General features: G+C 41.8%; 1 protein-coding gene across 1 annotated transcript in view; it reads left to right on the plus strand.

The window, feature by feature from the left end:
- Positions 1 to 17,652, plus strand: part of LOC121929328 (cyclic AMP-dependent transcription factor ATF-6 alpha-like) — a 93,402-nt gene that overhangs the window by 38,006 nt on the left and 37,744 nt on the right. Inside the window, exon 5 of the mRNA XM_042464771.1 lies at positions 15,421 to 15,505. Coding sequence (XP_042320705.1) covers positions 15,421 to 15,505 — 85 coding nt within the window. The remainder of the gene's footprint in view (positions 1 to 15,420; positions 15,506 to 17,652) is intronic.

A 17,652-nucleotide genomic window follows, 5' to 3' on the forward strand; every position in this document is an offset into this window, starting at 1 on the left:
AACCTGCGGCCCGGATGCGGCCCAGCGAGGCCTTGGGACCGGCCCCAGCCCAGTCCTGCCGCCAATTGCCGCCGGGGCCTTTGGGGGGCAATTGTCTATAGAAGCCTCAGAAGCATGCATTTATATTAACATACAGTGGTACCTCGGGTTACGAAATTAATTCGTTCCGCCGCCGCTTTCGTAACCCGAAAAGCCTTCGCAAGCCGAAAACCCATAGGCGCTAATGGGGAAAAGCCGCGATTTCGTGTGAAATAGCGCCGAAAAGCACCAAAAAATTTTTCTTAACCCGAAAAAACGTTCGTAAGCCGGAACAGTTTTTTTGAATGGATTTTTTTCGTAACCCGGAAATTTCGTAACCCGCGCATTTCGTATCCCGAGGTACCACTGTATTTTAAAAAATCAAGTTTTTCGTGTGGCTTCCATTTTTTTTAAAAAAGTGTCTTCCATTTGGAAATTTTGTCCTACATTTATTTATATATTTAATTTTTTAAAAACAATTATTTAATTGTATGTATGTATTTATTTATTTATTTGCTTTGGCCCCCCAGTTGTCTGAGGGACAGCAATCCGGCCCCCAGCTCAAAAAGGTTGCCTACCCCTGTGTTAGATGGACCTGTAGTTGGTTGACTAACCAAACCCAAGTGGTACTCAATAATGGCATCTCCTCATCCTGGAGAGAAGTGATTACTGGAATACTACAGGGTTCTGTCCTGGGACAGTGCTATTAAATACCTTTATCAACAATTTGGATGATTGTATAGAGGGCAAGCAATTTGCAGATGGCATCAAATTTGGAGGGATAGCTAATACCCTAGAGGACAGGATCAGAATCCAAAATGACTATAATGGATTAGAAAGCTGGACCAACACTAACAAAACTATCAAAGTGAATGTCAACAGGGAGAAATGTAAGGTACTGCATCTAACCAGGAAAAATGAAATGTCAGATAACAGCATGGATGGCAACATTACCATGTGAAAGGCATCAAGGAAAGTCTTTAAGGCTCTATCATGAGGCTAAAAATGGAATTTTAACAGGATATGTGCTTTTGCTTGCTACACACTGAACATTTTCTCCATCCTGCTGCTGCTTTACATTCAATTAGGGACGTAGCCAGGATTTTGGGGAGGGGGGGTCCAGACTAAGTGCCACCATTTTGAGAGGCTAAGAGACCCCACGCCCCAAGACACAGAAAGAGGGTTGAGCGTTTACCTCAGGATGGCACCACTTTAACTTCCGTTATGGCTCCGTGCTATGGAATCTTGGGATTTGTAGTTTTGAGAAGTTGTTTAGCCATCTCTGTCAGATGCCGCAACAAACTACAAATCCCAGCATTCCACAGCATGGAGCCAAGGGCAGTTAATGTGGCATCAAACTGGATTATTTTGTCAGTGCAGATGCAAACTGAGTCCTTCCTCTGAAGGCATTTACATCTGATAAATTCAGGTCAATAAAGCAAAGTGCAGCTGCTCAAGCAATGAGCGGCAGCCACTCTGTTCATGCTCAGAGACATTCTGTTCATGCTTTGAGACACTGCATTCCAACTTCAGAGCTGAGCTAAGAACCCAGACTGCATCCACACAACATTTCATTCTCATTTCCAAGAGGGATTTTAATTCCAAGACACACACACACACACACACAAATTTAATTCCAAGACACACTCTCTCTCTCTCTCTCATAACTTTTTAATTCCAAGACACATTACAATAATACGTTCCTTTCTTTTCATAAAAAACAAACCCCTTTAAGAGAATCCTATTTTGGGAGAAAGGCAGGATATAAAATCAATCAATAAAAAATTATAGTGCAATAGTCCATCAGTGCATGGCTTGCATTATAACTTTAAAAATACTTAAAATCATAGTAGGATCAGAGTGTTATAATTATGTAATGGGGGTGCCGTCTATGCTATGGAAAATTGCCACAGCCATTTTGAGGCAAGAGGGGATCTCAGAACTGTTCTGCGTGTATTCTTTACTGATGTAGACTCATTTAAATCATCTGAGCCAGAGGCTCAACAAGCTGATCACTTAGATCAGATTTGTAAGGGAGCAGTAAGTTCTTGAAAGTTTTAAGCACATGTATGCAGACACCCCTGTACCTAGACCATAAAGTGTGTACAGGAAGGGCTTTCCCCACTGATCTGTTAGCGTTTTCTTGTTTTTTAAAAAATGTGCAACTATTAAAATATTGCATCTCCTGAGTGTGTTCTAAAGTGGTACATTCAGTTCTACCACCTCGTTCTGTTATATATTTAGATTAGATCTTAGATGAGATCTACTTGTTACAAATGATTAATAGAATTCTGAACTGAATCACTGTAGATAGAGTGTAACTCCATGAGGTAGGATATTACTTCATTCTTTGTTTTAAAAAAAGAGTTCCTTACTTATGTTAAATAGTCATACAAGGAAGAGGACTAAGGCCCAAACGGGCAGTTTGCGGCATCCTCACGTGAGACTAGGGATAGATGAAGGCTGGGCATTTACTGCCCAACAGCCCATTCCTGCGAGGACACCGCACCCATGATCGCCACTCTCCCACAGTCGGCACCATGATGGCATGAGCATCATGCAGTGCCCAAACAGCGCTAGCAGGTGTAATGTGATGGGGCGTGCATGCCAATTGCGCGTTTCCAGAAGCTGCTTAGGCAGCTTCTGTTGTGCCCTGGAGATAGCGCATTGTTGCGGCGGGTTTTGGTGGCTGTGGTAACGATGTGGGGCTAAAAGGTGCGGCATGGACTGCCCGTTTGTTTAGCCCTAAGTTCTTTTATGATCAAGGCTGTGGTACTGTGAATTTGAATGTTTGCCAAGGATCCCAATTAGCAAGGAGAGAGAAAACTAGGTTCTAACAATATCTGGAGCGTCACAGATTTACCAGCCATGCTGTTGCTCTTGGGGGTGCTTAATGCCAATATATGTCCATGTCATGGCCAGCCAAGAGCAAGTCCTCGAGGACGAGAGGAGGATGTGATTACTCCAGGGCAGGAGGAATTGAGGCTCCACCAGGTCCTAATTCTGCTCTGCCAGATCCAGCCTTGTCCCTCCCAGTCTCCAGAGGAGGAAGCTCAGCCAGGTCATGCAATGGAGGGATTCCTCCTGAGGTTCAGCAGCCTAGTGGTGACTCTGGAGAAGAGCCAAGCCTGGAGGTGCTTTCTTTTAAGCAATGCAGGGCTGAGAGTGCTTGCGTGCGTCGGTCCAGGAGAATTGCTGAGAGACAATTGGCAAACAAACTTCAGCTGGCACCGAGAAGAGAGTCTCCTACTTAACCACCTGGGAGACGCCGACTCGGTGTCAGAGTTTATTGTAGTATCCTTCTGGGTGATTACTGTCAGTACTGGCTTCTTATTTCCTGGAACCCTTGTTTGCCTTGGACCCTTGACTTTGGAATGGATTGGACTCTTGTTACCTTCTGGCTGCCCTGACCCTGAACTGAACTGACTTCTGTGGACTCTGGAATCTTGACCTTGGCTTTGTTATTGATGTGCTTCTTGTGGATTAACCAAAAGGTCTGTAGACTGCCTTTTAGCTCCTTTCTTGCTACAAAACCCTTATCAGCGTTTGTTTTGACTTGTGCTGGCCGTAGTCCAGGATAGTCCTATGGTTAGTGTGAGCAACGGGATGGGCAACTGTGCCAGGGCCAGGGCCAGTTTCTACCACCAGGTCCTCTAGTGGTCATGCAGACTGCCAAAAAGGGAAATGGCACATTGCTCACTGCTGCTTTAGAAGAACTCTTGCTGCTTTACAGTTCTGTCTGGTCTCCTTGTTGCTGTACTTGGGATTTAATTATTGAAGGCACTCTGCCTCCCCCAGAAACAGGATTAATTCTGAACTATTAGACATTTTTAACTGTATAACCATCTGTTTAGACTTATTTGAGCATAATGCTCTTTAGGGTTCAGTAATTGGATTCAAACATGTCTTTCCTGAATAATCTGAATAATGTGAAGTGTCTCCAAAATTAATCTCAATCTCAGCTGCCAGAACTAAAACTGAGATGGAAACTGCTCCTTGGCAGAGAAGTGTTGCAATTTGTTCCTTCTTCTCCACTATTCATCAGGCTCCTCCTCAAGTCACCTAGCACAAGGCAGATTCTTTATCTGACTGGTCACTAGTTGCCCTCTGTCAGCCATTAAGCTGTGTATCTCCTGGGTACCGCTCTTCAGCTCCCTGTTCCATACCTCTTGGTCTTTGGTGTGAACCTCTAGAGATCTGACAAGCCAGACCAGAATGGTCACTCTTGAGTAATGCAAAGTATTTAGGGACTGCTCTAAACTGTGGTTTTACTCATTTCTTACAAAATTCTGTCTGGGACTGTCAGAACAAAGCAGTCTGAAACATTACACCATTCAATTAACTCTGGAATTGGATAGTTTATGATAGAATACTTAAATAAGGCCATCCTGCTGTTTCTTCATTTCTGTAGAAGTGAAAACTATAAAAACAGATTGGATAGATTAGCCATTGGAATATTATCAACACTGAAGAAAATAGTGTCTGAAAAATATATTAAGAACATTGGATACACTTCTGTTAAGGAGAAATGTAGAGCTTTTTGTAGAAACTCATGTGGTATTCAAAATTCTGTAAAGTAAACTTCTATAGAGTATAATATTTTAAAGAACTTTTTACAAGATTATTAAAGTCCTGATCCTGTTCAATCTGTTGAATTTGTGCTGTCTCAAGATGTAGATTACAAATGAAGAATTCTGGCCTTGCTAAAAAGCTGTCCTGTTCTCTTACTGGTTCTTCTCTCTCTCTCTCTCTCTCTCTTATTGGTTTTAATAATAATAATAATAATAATAATTATTATTATTATTATTTTATTTATAGCCCGCTTTTCCAGGGTAGATCAAAGCGGGTTACAATAAGGCAAAAGATATACAAAACAAAATGCAAAACATACAATATAAACATCATAAAAACAGCTCATTACGTTTAATTTTCCATTAGACACCCACCTGTATGATCAACCATACAGTTGCATGTGTGGTTCACCACCTGTTCAGCGCATTGGTACATTGGTGTGCCCAGTGATACATTCGCAAAACACCATCATGGAGCTTCCCCCCCCCTTCATGTACCCTTCAACTCTCTTCATGCCATGCCCCCATGCTGGATAGTCTGGTTTGTATATTTTGTAATTATATCCATTGCATTATTAACGACCTGCCCCGTTTGTCATACTTTTGCATTTTTCTATTATTATTATTATTATTATTATTATTATTATTATTATTGTTATTAAGGTCCCCTTCCTTCTTTGATTAGGGACAGATATTTGATTACTCAGAGGGCTGAATAGTTTGCCTGTTGTAAAATTCTCTCAGTATAAGGTATATTAAAGAATAGTAATTGGTATGACCCTTCTCTAGAGAAGGCTTTTGTATTCCAGTCAGTCAAGGAAGCCACAGCACCAAGTTTGCAGGTACTGGAGCAGGTGTTACAGGCTAGAGGATTTTTGTTTTTGCCAATTTCTCAGCCTGTTGATATAACTTTAAAGGATAGAATTAACTTAATAAGAGCTAATATGGACAGCTGTAAGAGGGGGGAGTGTAAAATTGGCTACAATACAGGTCAGTCTGGGAAGAATGCCAGATGCTCTGGAATGTAAGCAAACGATAAGAAACATTTGTTCTCTAGAAGTGAAGATATCAGTAGATTCTGGATAATAAATCATGACAATTACATTAGATGAGTCAGGTACATGAAATGAGTACTGACTCCTATCACATTGCAGGTGTGCTTATGCAAAGATAAGCATTTTTATTGGATAAGAGATAGTGTGGTAGATATCTCTACAGCACAACTTATTTGTGAGCTAGTCAATTTTGATCAGTCAACTGACAAGATGAATAGGTATAGGAAGACTTTAAAAAGAAGTCAAGATAGAGTTATGATCAAGCTGCCTTCACATGCCTCCATCACAGAAGATGTTGTCTAACAGACAGCTGAGCTGATAGTCCTGTATTTGCCCTGACATGTTACCCTGAGATGTGTTGGTCCTACTAAGGTTATTCTAACAGGTATAAAATAAATGTGTGTTCCATTATACTTATAAAAGAATTCTTATTAACATTGTCTTAATAGCTGGCACTGTTAAGAGATTTAACAGTGCTCAAGGAGATTAACATGTGCTAATTACAGAAGCAAAGAGATCAAGGTTCTTTCCTTATGAAATCCTATGAAAGTACAGTATAACATCTTGATGGCCATACAATATGATGTAATGATGGTTTACATGTAATGTTTTAAAAGTGAAGCTTAACTGCTCAGACATTGGTATTTTCCTAAAGGGATTGTGTATGTATGTACTGTATATGTATGAATACTTATGCCATCAGCCCTCTGTATCCACAGATTTTTTTATCCACGGATTCAACCATCCATGGCTTGAAAATATGTTTTAAAATGTATAAAAGTCAAATAATCAAACCTTGATTTTGCCATTTTATATAAGAGACACCATTTTACCATGTCATTGTATTTAATGGGACTTGAGCATCCATGGATTTTGGATCCATGGAGTGTCCTGGAACCAAATCCAACTGGATCCCAAGGGCACATTGTAATAAATGTCCAAAAAGATTACCCAAAGACCACTCTTATCCTGGAATTCCAATGCTTAAAAATGCTAAAGTGGAATGTTGATGTTAACTTGGCCTCTTTGGTTTAACCACCATTATAGGCTAGAAATACTGGTTGATCAAGGTGATCCCAGACAGAATCCAGAATTAGCTGATAGGTGGATAAGTGTCAAGGACCCTGAATCTCTCAGTCTAAAAGTTAGGGTTGGCGAACCATGCCTATGTCACTGTGCTGTTGATGACAGGGTGTCTTGGAGGTCTCTCATTGAACGGTCACAATAGGTTGAAGCCAATTTATTGGTAGTTAACAGCAATAAGAACTATGTAGTAACTGTACAGCAATGTGGATCAAACGAGTTTCCCCCAGCACCAACACCTAAGAAAAAATCTGTAGTAGTGTGGGGAAAAATATACCATGTTAAGGAAGAGACTTAAAGGATTAACTGGCTGGAAGACCAGACCAGATGGTCATAATGACATCTTTTGAATAAATATATGGATCTTAGTGTGTTTACAAATGAACCACCACCTGATTGAAATGATTTTTCCCCTCATCTGGCTTCCATGCAAACATACATCAATAGTAAAATTACACAGCTGCATCCTGAACCAAATTATGCATGCCTACCAATTCTTTTCAGTTGTCCTTAAGAACTGAGAAGCCTAAAGCCAAGCAAGTATAGCATTTTTTGCTCCTAGCAAAAAATATCAATACACTCCTGGTTCACACTCTTTTGTAGTCTCTGTGTCACCTGAGCAGCATAAATTGATCTTGGGAGAAACTGGAGTCAGACTACCCTTCCATTATCCTGCTACAAGAGTTTCTTGCCTGAGTTCTTATTTATAGCAGCTGGTCTTTCTCTTTCACCTCCAAGTAGGTTAGATAGAGTGGAATGGTAACATATTTAGCTGATCCATGCCAAGAAAGTTTTCCTTTTTCTGAAAGCATCTGAAATCAATTAATCTTAAAACGTAAAGAGCACTGTATAATCTAACTATGAAAGAAAATCTAGCACTTAGCTCGATTACAGGAGGGGCATTAATTTCTGACAGTTTAAGAAGTATGTTAGGTTCTTCCAAAATAAACTTGTAAAATGCAGTTGCATACTGGTGGTTACTCAGGTGCAGAAATGGTATTTTGCAGCAATAATGGAAAACTTGTGGGATGATAGTAGGGAATGAGAGATCAGAATTATCTAAAAACAGACATTGTTTATGGACATGTGAAGCAAAAAAAGAACACAGTGAATTAGAAAAAAATAAGTTTTACTTTAAAAGCTACAGCACTACAAGAGTTTTAAATGGATCATTCTAGTTGTATTCTGCCCCCAAGCTGGTCTGCTGGGGAAGAATTTGTAAATCTGGGGACCGGTATGGACCACCCCAAAAGGTCGGTCTGCCGGTGCCCTGGTTTGCTCTGTGAGGAAGCCACAGTGGACAAACCGCGTGGCTTCCACAGGGAGCAAAAAAGAACCCGTGAAAAGCAGGGTTTTTTGGTGGCACCATAATGACGCCGCAGTATGCCAATGGCGCACTCACAATGTCATTATGGCATCGCGACGTGCGGACACTAGGTGTCCATCACGTCAGAACAGCGGTGCCTGTCTGTACAGGGCACCGCCATTTTGATGTACGGAAGATGTGCTAGGGTTGCGGGGCGTCTGTATGAAATTAAGCAAATGTCTTTCCTTGTGACTACAAATTTATGATCAAGATGGCACCGGTCTGTACCAGGCCTGGGGCAGCATTTCTGTAGCAAAATGAAGTCTTCTGGGGCCATTTCAAGTGTTAGAATTTTTCATCTTCAGATACCATTATGGCAACAGCAATAGCACGTTACATTTCTGCAGCGTAGTGAACTAGTTCATAGTGAACTAAGCACTCTAAGCGGTTTACAATGTATACTCATACTGTTAGTGGCACTTTGGGTACATACTGGCTCACAACAAGGATCATTGCAAGCCTTTTCCTCATGTTTGAATATGGTGTAAATCTTCCAATAAAGTAGAGATTTCTTAGCTGTTTAACAAGCTGTACCATGAAAAGCTAAATGAAGAGGAGAAGATACTGAGGTTTGAACTGCGGGGCTGTGTAGTATTGTTAAGCTGGTAGTACACACTGGTGCCTTGTGAAGGGGGATAACAGTGAATTACTATAGTCAGCAGTTACTATCGTGCCTTGTTTAGCGGATGGTGCCTTCTCTTTATTCTGTTCTTGGAGTACTTGTAAGCATCTTAACAAGAGCATGAGGACTAAGGCTGATTTTTTCCCAGCTGGTGATAGTGGTAGTTCTGTCAAGGGGATCCAGGTAACTGATGTTCCATTTATAGTTCTCATTGCTTATCCTCGGAAACAACAAATTAGAAGTTGAAAGAGTGCAGGAATGGGCATGGGATGCCTAAGACCTTTGTTTTAGAAAGCATCCAATTGAGTGAGGCATAACTGATTTTTAAACTAGAACATGGAGTCGTCTTTGACAATGCTGGCTCTTCTGCATAGTAACAGAGATGAGCCCTGCAGTCAGACATGACTTGACAATGTCAAAGGGCAAACCTTTACCTTTTACTTTTAAAGTAATTGTGGCACTACAACTGAGCAGCTGAATCTTGTTCTTCCCATGCCCCTGACACATGCATAGTTTATGTATAATTTATGGGAAGTTGAAGATCATACACTGTACTACCGCAGTCTCTATGTGTACATGTTTGAATACTTTCTGTGTCATAGAATCATAGAATAATAGAGTTGGAAGAGACTGCAAGGGCCATCCAGTCCAACCCCCTGCCATGCAGGAAATCCAAATCAAAGCATCCCTGACAGATGGCCATCCAGCCTCTGTTTAAGGACCTCCAAGGAAGGAGACTCCACTACACTCCGAGGGAATTTGTTCCACTGTCAGACAGCCCTTACTGTTCCGGAAGTTCCTCCTAATGTTGAGATGGAATCTCTTTTCCTGTACTTGCATCCATGCTCCGGGTCCTGTTCTGAGCAGCAGAAAACAAGCTTGCTCCCTCCTCATTGCATCCATTCAAATATTTAAACAGGGCTATCATACACTTCTTAACCTCCTTTCCAGGCTGACAACTCCCCAACTCCCTAAGGCGTTCCTCATAGGGCATGGTTTCCAGATCCCTCACCATTTTAGTCTCTCTCCTTTGGACCTGCCCCAGTTTCTCCCCATCCTTTTTGGATTGTGGGCCAGAACTGGACGTAATATTCCAGGTGGGGCCTGACCGCGCAGAAAGAATACAGTGGAGCTATTACTTCCCTTGACAAAGACACTATACTTTTATTGATGCAGCCTAAAATTGCATTGGCCTTTTTAGCTGCTGCATCACACTGTTGACTCATGTTCATCTTGTGGTCTACTTGGTACTTAAAATCTCACCATCTGCTGCTTTCATGTGAAATGTCAGGTAAAGACAGAATAAATCAAAATGCTTCAATTTCTTGAAAAGATTTATTTTGAGCCAAAGTTTACACATCGATGGAATGACAATCTAAGAAAAAGCCTGGCATGATGGCTGGAAAACTATCACCTTGGAAAGATGAGATGGCCAACATAGCCCCAGGCTGCAGCAGATTTATTTTCTTCATGGCTGTCTCTATAACTCAGTAGCTTCCTAAACCAGATGTTCTAGACATTCCAAAATTGAAATATAGAGAGATTTTCTTGGCTATGCAGGACTTCCACAGGTGGAGGACTAATTCTACAACCACAGCTAAGTAGGTGCCCTGCATGTAAACTATCATCATTCAGCAAGACCATTTTGAGCTGTCAGAAGTCCAGCAGCAATTTTTATTAATTTTCAAGAGTGATACCCAACTTTTGGTAAATTATCTCAAAGGTTTTTTGAGGATGATCCTTGGTTTATAATATGGAAATTGGATACACTATGTCCACATGGCACTTTTTGGCTTACATGGCTACAAAATAATTTCACATGTGCACCAAGAAAGCCATATAGCTTTATCAAAACATATAAATTCTGCTTTTCCTCTAAAGCAGTGGTCCTCAAACTTTTTTGGGCTGCAATGACAATCCTAGTGCCCCCCCCCCCCCTTCTACTGTACATTCAAAACAACCAATCTCAGTCACTGCTCCCTTTGCCACCCAGTCATGTTCACACTGGGAGCAGCAACCAAGTAGCTGGCTGAACAGTGACCAAGAAGCCTCTTGCCGGTGATGGCCTTGCAGCAGAGGCATCACTAGGGGGCATAGGGATGCAAATGAAACCATAAGTGAGGTAACACCATGACCACCACCCTAGCTCCCTAAATGCCTGCTTAAGTAGTTAAGTTGCTTAGGAGCTGTTTATATCACAACTATTGCCATTACATTAAGTGATATACAGAATAATTAAGGCATGCCATTAGTACAAAAAATTTACTATGGATTCTGTGTGGGGGAGAGGGTGAATGAGGAGGTGACACCATGAGTTTTTGTACTAGGTGATAGCAATCCTTTCACCAAAGGCCAGTGTGAGTAAGAAACTTCTTGCTCATTGTTCAGTTGCAGCTCCCATGCTGCCCTGGTGAGGAAGGATGTCAGGGCAGAGAGGGGTGCAGCCAGTGTGTGTGTAAAGGTTTTCAGAGGCTACATGCTCTGGAATGGAGACTGACATGGACAGGGAAAGGGAGAGATTTTAACTACTGGAGTCGCTCCAAGGCAAAGGACTCTTTCCAAGAACTGACCCCAGATACATCTCCCTCTGCTTCCCAAGATGTGCCTTCCTACACAGGTTCAAGTGTCCACCCCCCCCCCCCCCGACATTGTTTCTTCTGCTATGTCATAGAATCGTAGAGTTGGAAGAGACCACAAGGGCCATCCAGTCCAACCCCATTCTGCCATGCCGGAACTCTCAATCAACGTATCCCCGACAGATGGCCATCCAGACTGTGTTTAAAGACCTCCAAGGAAGGAGACTCCACCACTCTCCAAGGGAGTGTGTTCCACTGTCGAACAGCCCTTACTGTCAGGGAGTTCCTCCTAATGTTTAGGTGAAATCTCTTTTCCTGTAGGTTGCATCCATTATTCCGGGTCCTGTTCTCTGGAGCAGCAAAAAAACAAGCTTGCTCCCTTTTCAGTATGACATCCCTTCAAATATTTAAACAGACCTATCATATCACATCTTAACTGTTTCCTCTCCTGGCTAAATATACCCAGTTTACTAAGTCATTCCTCACAGGGTAGAGTTTCCAGATCCTTCACCATTTTAGTTGTCCTCCTTTGGACACACTCCAGTTTCTCAACATCCTTTTTGAATTACGGTGCCCAGAACTGCACACATATTCCAGGGGAGGCCTGACCAAAGCAGAATATTACTTCCCTTGATCTAGACACTATGCAGCTATTGATGCAGCCTAAAATTGCATTGGCCTTTTTAGTTGTCGTATCGCACTGTTAACTCATGTTCAACTTGTGTTCTACGAGGACTCCTAGATCCCTTTCACATGTAGTCTCATTAAGCTTGTCTTCTCTCAGCCTGTCCAGCAAAAGAAAGAAGGAACAGCATGGCAGCTCCAGCCTGCCGGCCAAGTCCTGAAAAATCTTACAAAGCTTAAGCAGGGTCCCAGAACAGAAAGCTCCTTTTTGCTACCACATCTCCCCACAGCCACATGCTCTAACACCTCACTCCAGCCAGCCAGTCCCAAAATGGCATTGTTCCATGCCACAGAAGCTATGCCATTCACCTAAGCCTCATGAGAATTTCCCGGTGGCCACTACTAGTGAAAGACAGAGCTAAGGGACTGAGCCCACGTGGAGAAGTGAAGAGCTGGAGACAGCACCAGCAAGCAAAGCAATCAGCAAAGCTATGCTGTGCTTTTGAGAGACTCTGAAAATACATTTTCTTTGTTCCTATAAAAAGGCAATAAATACAGCACGGAATTCTTTCTCCTCTGCACGTAATGAGTCTGCAGAGTCACGTCCGGCAGAACTGTTTAGGGTGGCAAGGGAACTGACAGACTCCACCTGTGCAGAACCCTTTACTTAACCCGACAACAGCCTGCTGTGACACTTTTTAACAACGACTTTGCAGATAAAATCTCTCAGATACCAGTAAACTTGGATGCCGAGATTACACCAGAATTGACTGATGAGGTGTCCAGCTATGTTCCAACATGTTTAAAGGAAATGGTTGTTAGGCCGCTCCTGAAAAAGCCTTCCCTTGACTCCCTGGATTTGAAAAACTATAGGCCTGTATCACATCTGCCATTTTTGAGCAAAGTGATCGAACGCGCCGTTGCCCTTTAACTCCAAGTGATCTTGGATGAAACCGATTATCTAGATCCATTTCAAACCGGCTTTAGGACAGGATATGGGGTGGAAACTGCCATGGTTGCACTGGCTGATGACCATTGTCTAGGCATTGACAGAGGAAGCGTGACCCCGTTGGTGCTTTTAGATCTTTCAGTGGCATTTGACACAATAGATCATGACATCCTCTTGGAATGCCTGAGACAGTTAGGAATTGGAGGCACTGCAATACAGTGGTTCCGTTCCTTCCTCTGAGGCAGATTCCAGAGGGTGATGCTTGGGGACTGTTGCTCCTTAAAAACGGAGCTTAATTGTGGCGTCCCTTAGGGCGCCATCCTGTCCCCGATGCTATTCAATATGAAGCCACTGGGAGAAATCATCCGTAAACTTGGAGCAGGGTGTTATCAGTACGCTGATGACACCCAAATATATTTCTCCATGATCTCGGTCAGCAACCATGACGAAAAATGGCATTTCTCCCCTCAGTCAGTGTCTTGATGTGGTAATGGACTGGATGAGGAAAACCTGACTCAAGCTGAATCCAGACAATAGGGACTCCCAAACCAGGTATTGGGTTGCAGCCTCCAGTCCTGGACAGGGTCACACTCTCCTTTAAGGACTGTGTTCACAGTTTGGGGGTGCTCTTAGACCCGTTGCTTCATATGATAAATCAAGTGAATGCGACAGCCAGGACCGCCTGTTTTCAGCTCCGGCTGATACGTCAGTTGCACCCTTTCCTGGAAGTAAGGGACCTAGAAACTGTAGTGCATGCGCTGGTAACTTCATGACACGATATCTGCAATGCACTCTACATAGGGCTACCCTTGTACCTAAGTCCGGAAACAACAGTTAGTACAAAACATTGCAGCCAGGCTGATCACTGGTAAAACTAGAAGTGATCATATTACACCTATTCTGAAATCTCTTCACTGGTTGCCTATTGGTTTCTGGGCGCAGTACAAGGTGTTGATTACCTTTAAAACTCTACATGGCTTGGGTCCAACCTATATAAGGGATCATCTACTTCCGTACAATCCGCCCTGCACCCTCAGGTCCTCTGGAAGGAATTTATTGCAATTCATAAAAACCAGACTAACAGCAATCTCCTAGAGGATGTTCTCGGCTGCCGCTCCCAGACTATGGAACACCTTGCCGGAGGAGATCTTTCAGATAACCAGCCTAGACAGTGACGGGTCTCTTCCGGCAGGCCTTCCCAGAATAGTTCAATCTAATTTCTCTGCTCTCCCTACTTTATGTAATCACTGCCCTACTAGAAAATGCTTTCATTTGAACAAGTTTAATTTTTAAACTGTATTGTATTTAATCCTGTTTCAAAGGGGGGGGGGTCAATTTATTTATTGAAAGTATGTATTATTCCAACATATTCTAGTCATGTAAGCTGCCTTGAATGCTGCAGTAGAAAGGTGGGGTATAAGAATAAAGTTTATTATTTATTTATTATCTCATGCAACCTCCAGCAAGGTCCTAAAGGCAGCTGGTCACATTATTTTTCTTGTGCACCAGTATCTTAGCTGAAAGCCCCGCCCCCCCGTCCCCTTTTTTCCTCATCACCCCCTGCATCTTTCCACTGCCACCAGGGGGGTTTATAGTGCCCACTTTGGGAATCACTGCTCTAAAGGGTGCAAGGCCGCTAACAACAAAATGAAACAATGATTTATTAGTTGAGAACATCTTTTTACAATATAGCAGAAAAATAAGGAATGTAATAGCAGTAATAGCAATAGCAAGTACATTTCTATACCGCTTATCAGTGCACTTAAGCACTCCCTAAGTGGTTTACAAAGTGTAAGCTAATTGCCCCCAACAATCTGGGTACTCATCTGGGTACTCATTTTAATGACCTCAGAAGGCTGCAAGCCTGAGTCGAGCATCAGCCCTTTCACTGGTATTGAACTCGCAACCTTATGGTTTGTGAGTGAGTGGCTGCAGTACAGGCATTTAACCACTGCACCATCAGGGTAATTATTCATTCTGTAACGATTTATCTGAATCCAGAAACTGTTAGTAAGATTTAGTGAGCAAAAACTGAAATAGTGAGCAAAATCAGCAATCTGGTATTGGGCCCATAGCCAGAAGTTTTGCAGTGCTAGGGACAGGGGTTTGCCAAAGTTGAGTCTTAGTTTTCGTAGCACTCAGGGAGTAACTTGACATTGTAAGATCAAGCTTAGTTTAAAAAAAAAAAACAACCCACACCTGGCCAGTAGTAATCCAAAGCAGTTCTCTGCACTTATTCACACAACTCAGCCAAATTCTTCCTCTCCTAATAGCTAGCTGCTGATCTAGAGAACTGATGCTCATTTGTCTTCCACATAGGTTTCATATCTATATTGCTCCATGACTGATGGAGTTCTGATACTAGTTCTTGCGTTTTTCTATCTAAAGCTGTAAAGGGGGAAAATGGCAGTGTTTCAGAAGCCCCTTAGGCAAGTGCATACATGTGATTAACTTTTGATTTCATCTAGTACGAAGCTTAACAAGTTCTCAGTGCACTCTTTCCTTGCATACAATTTCCCAGCATAATTTACAACATGTTTCATTGGTTTTTTTCAGGATCATTTGTTGTTGCCTGCTACTACCCATAATAAGACCAGAAGACCAAAGATGTCAATAGTGTTACCAGCAATAAACGTCAGTGGTGAGTATTAACATCTGAGAGAAGAAGCTATCGTTGTACAAAGGTCATGTTTCCTTAAATTTTATGAAAATCCAACCAATATCAACTAGATTTAAAATATGGACTCTCCCATGACCCAAAGTTGAATTGCAAGCCAACACCTCCCCCCTCCCAAATTTGTGAGATTGATTACCATAGTTTCACTTACTTGCATCTGGTAAAAAAAGGTCTCTCTAGGTATCTGGAGGTCCTTATGCACAACTCTATGGTCAACTTCTGCTGTTCTCTGTTAACTTGTGGTTTCTGCTTATCTGCGTTAGCCAGGTGGATGGATCTCGCATGGATACTGGGGTCAAACCGTATCTATTGGTAATTTTCCTGTGGTGATGCAATTTTTATTTTTGAATATGGGACAGATTATACAGAATGAAGTCACTTCTTGTGCTGTACCACTTCAGCATGTAGGTTAGGAATCATATATTAGAATGGTAAGAGAAGAGAGGTAGCCCAGTCTTATACCCACAAAACCAATATGTTGAAAAGAATAGTTCTGCTCACTTGTTCCTTAGTATTAATTTTGTGTGGATACATAAAAGATGGGGTATGGAAATACTGAAACATGCAGCCCTTGTCCTCTTGTCCTCATAGCTTGAAATGATTCCGTCTAAGAAAAACTTTATTAGTTAATTTTGCTAAATGTGCAAATTCTTCAGCTATATATTTTATGTTATTTTAATATATATCCTGGTCTTTATAATGTATTATCAAAAAGCAACATACACATATATGCAAACACACACGCACACATATACATATAAGTGTAGGTATAAACATATACTAGCTGTAGTATCCAGCATTATTCAAGAATTCATTGAGTGTTCTCAGCGCTTGTTCAGTGCTGCTCTGGGGGATGAATGCCTGTCGTTTTGGGTGTTCAGATGTTTTTCACATTGTGCATCAATCTCAGTTCCCTTTGAAAAAATATGCCTCTTCAAATTGGCTACCCAACACAGTATGACATGCCTTCCCAAAATAAATTCCATGTATGTCGCATAGCCTGTACATTGTTAGACAGTCCCAAGCATTCCCTTAAAATCTGGTAAAAATTTGTCCAACCATTTACATGTGATGCCGTGACAATCAGACAGAAAATTACTTTATATACTTATGGCAAAATGTCAGAAAGTAATTTTTTGAACTCAGCTTGTCAAAATCTTTCAAATGGTGTTTATAACTTCTCTGTATGAATGAAAAAATAATCCCGTCTCCCCAATTAATGCCATTCTGGCCACATAGCCTATATTTTAAACCAGGCCACATGCTCTCTAAATTTGGTGAAAATCCATCCATATTTTATGTGGTGGAGTAACAAACATTTGTTTACCTATATCTCGGTCTATACATACACATGTGTATAGATATCTTTCTAACAAGAAAGATAGCAATAAAACACTTGCAGTAACACAGGACAGTTAAAAGAATTAGCCAGTTAACATGCACGGCTTTGCTTTCTCAGGATTACAGGCATACCTCAGTTAACAAATCCTCTGGCACCCTTTGTGTGGGTGTAAGCCTCTTTACACCACACAAATTCCCCTTTCTTGCTCATCCCCAGTCAAGCTTCATGTTTTTAGCAGCATCTGAACTGGGAGGACAATGAAGGAGAGACAGAGAAGCACAGGCCTTCAGCACCAGGTTGCAATAGCAACCTGTATATCTGCAGTACACAATGCAGTGTTCAGGAGTTAGAAAGGAGCAAGATTGTGCTCTAATCTGACACTAACTTCAACTATGTGTGCCTGCCTACCACAGGCAAGGTAAACAATAGCTGTTTCCATAATCCCTTATTGAGCCTGCATGAACAGTAAAGCAGAGGAAAGAGTACACAGCAGAGAAACTTGCCTTGTCTGCCCCCAGCAGGTTAAAAGAGCCTCTCTATAAATCTGGCAACTTAAATAGAAGTCATAAGGTAAGTGAAGGCTTGTGGAAGAAAATGTTATGCCTGGATGCATTTTAGAAGAAGGTTTTAAGTGGCCTCCAGCAGTTACAAAATGTTTTTGTTTCCTTATGCAAGGCTTACCTGACTGAGTTGTTTCAGTTCACATGTCCATATGGTTAGTTTTTAATTAAAAGTTTGCTGAAACATGTTGATGTGTTTTTCATTTTTT

Source organism: Sceloporus undulatus, chromosome 4 (genome assembly GCF_019175285.1).
Source record: "Sceloporus undulatus isolate JIND9_A2432 ecotype Alabama chromosome 4, SceUnd_v1.1, whole genome shotgun sequence".
NCBI lineage: Eukaryota > Metazoa > Chordata > Lepidosauria > Squamata > Phrynosomatidae > Sceloporus > Sceloporus undulatus.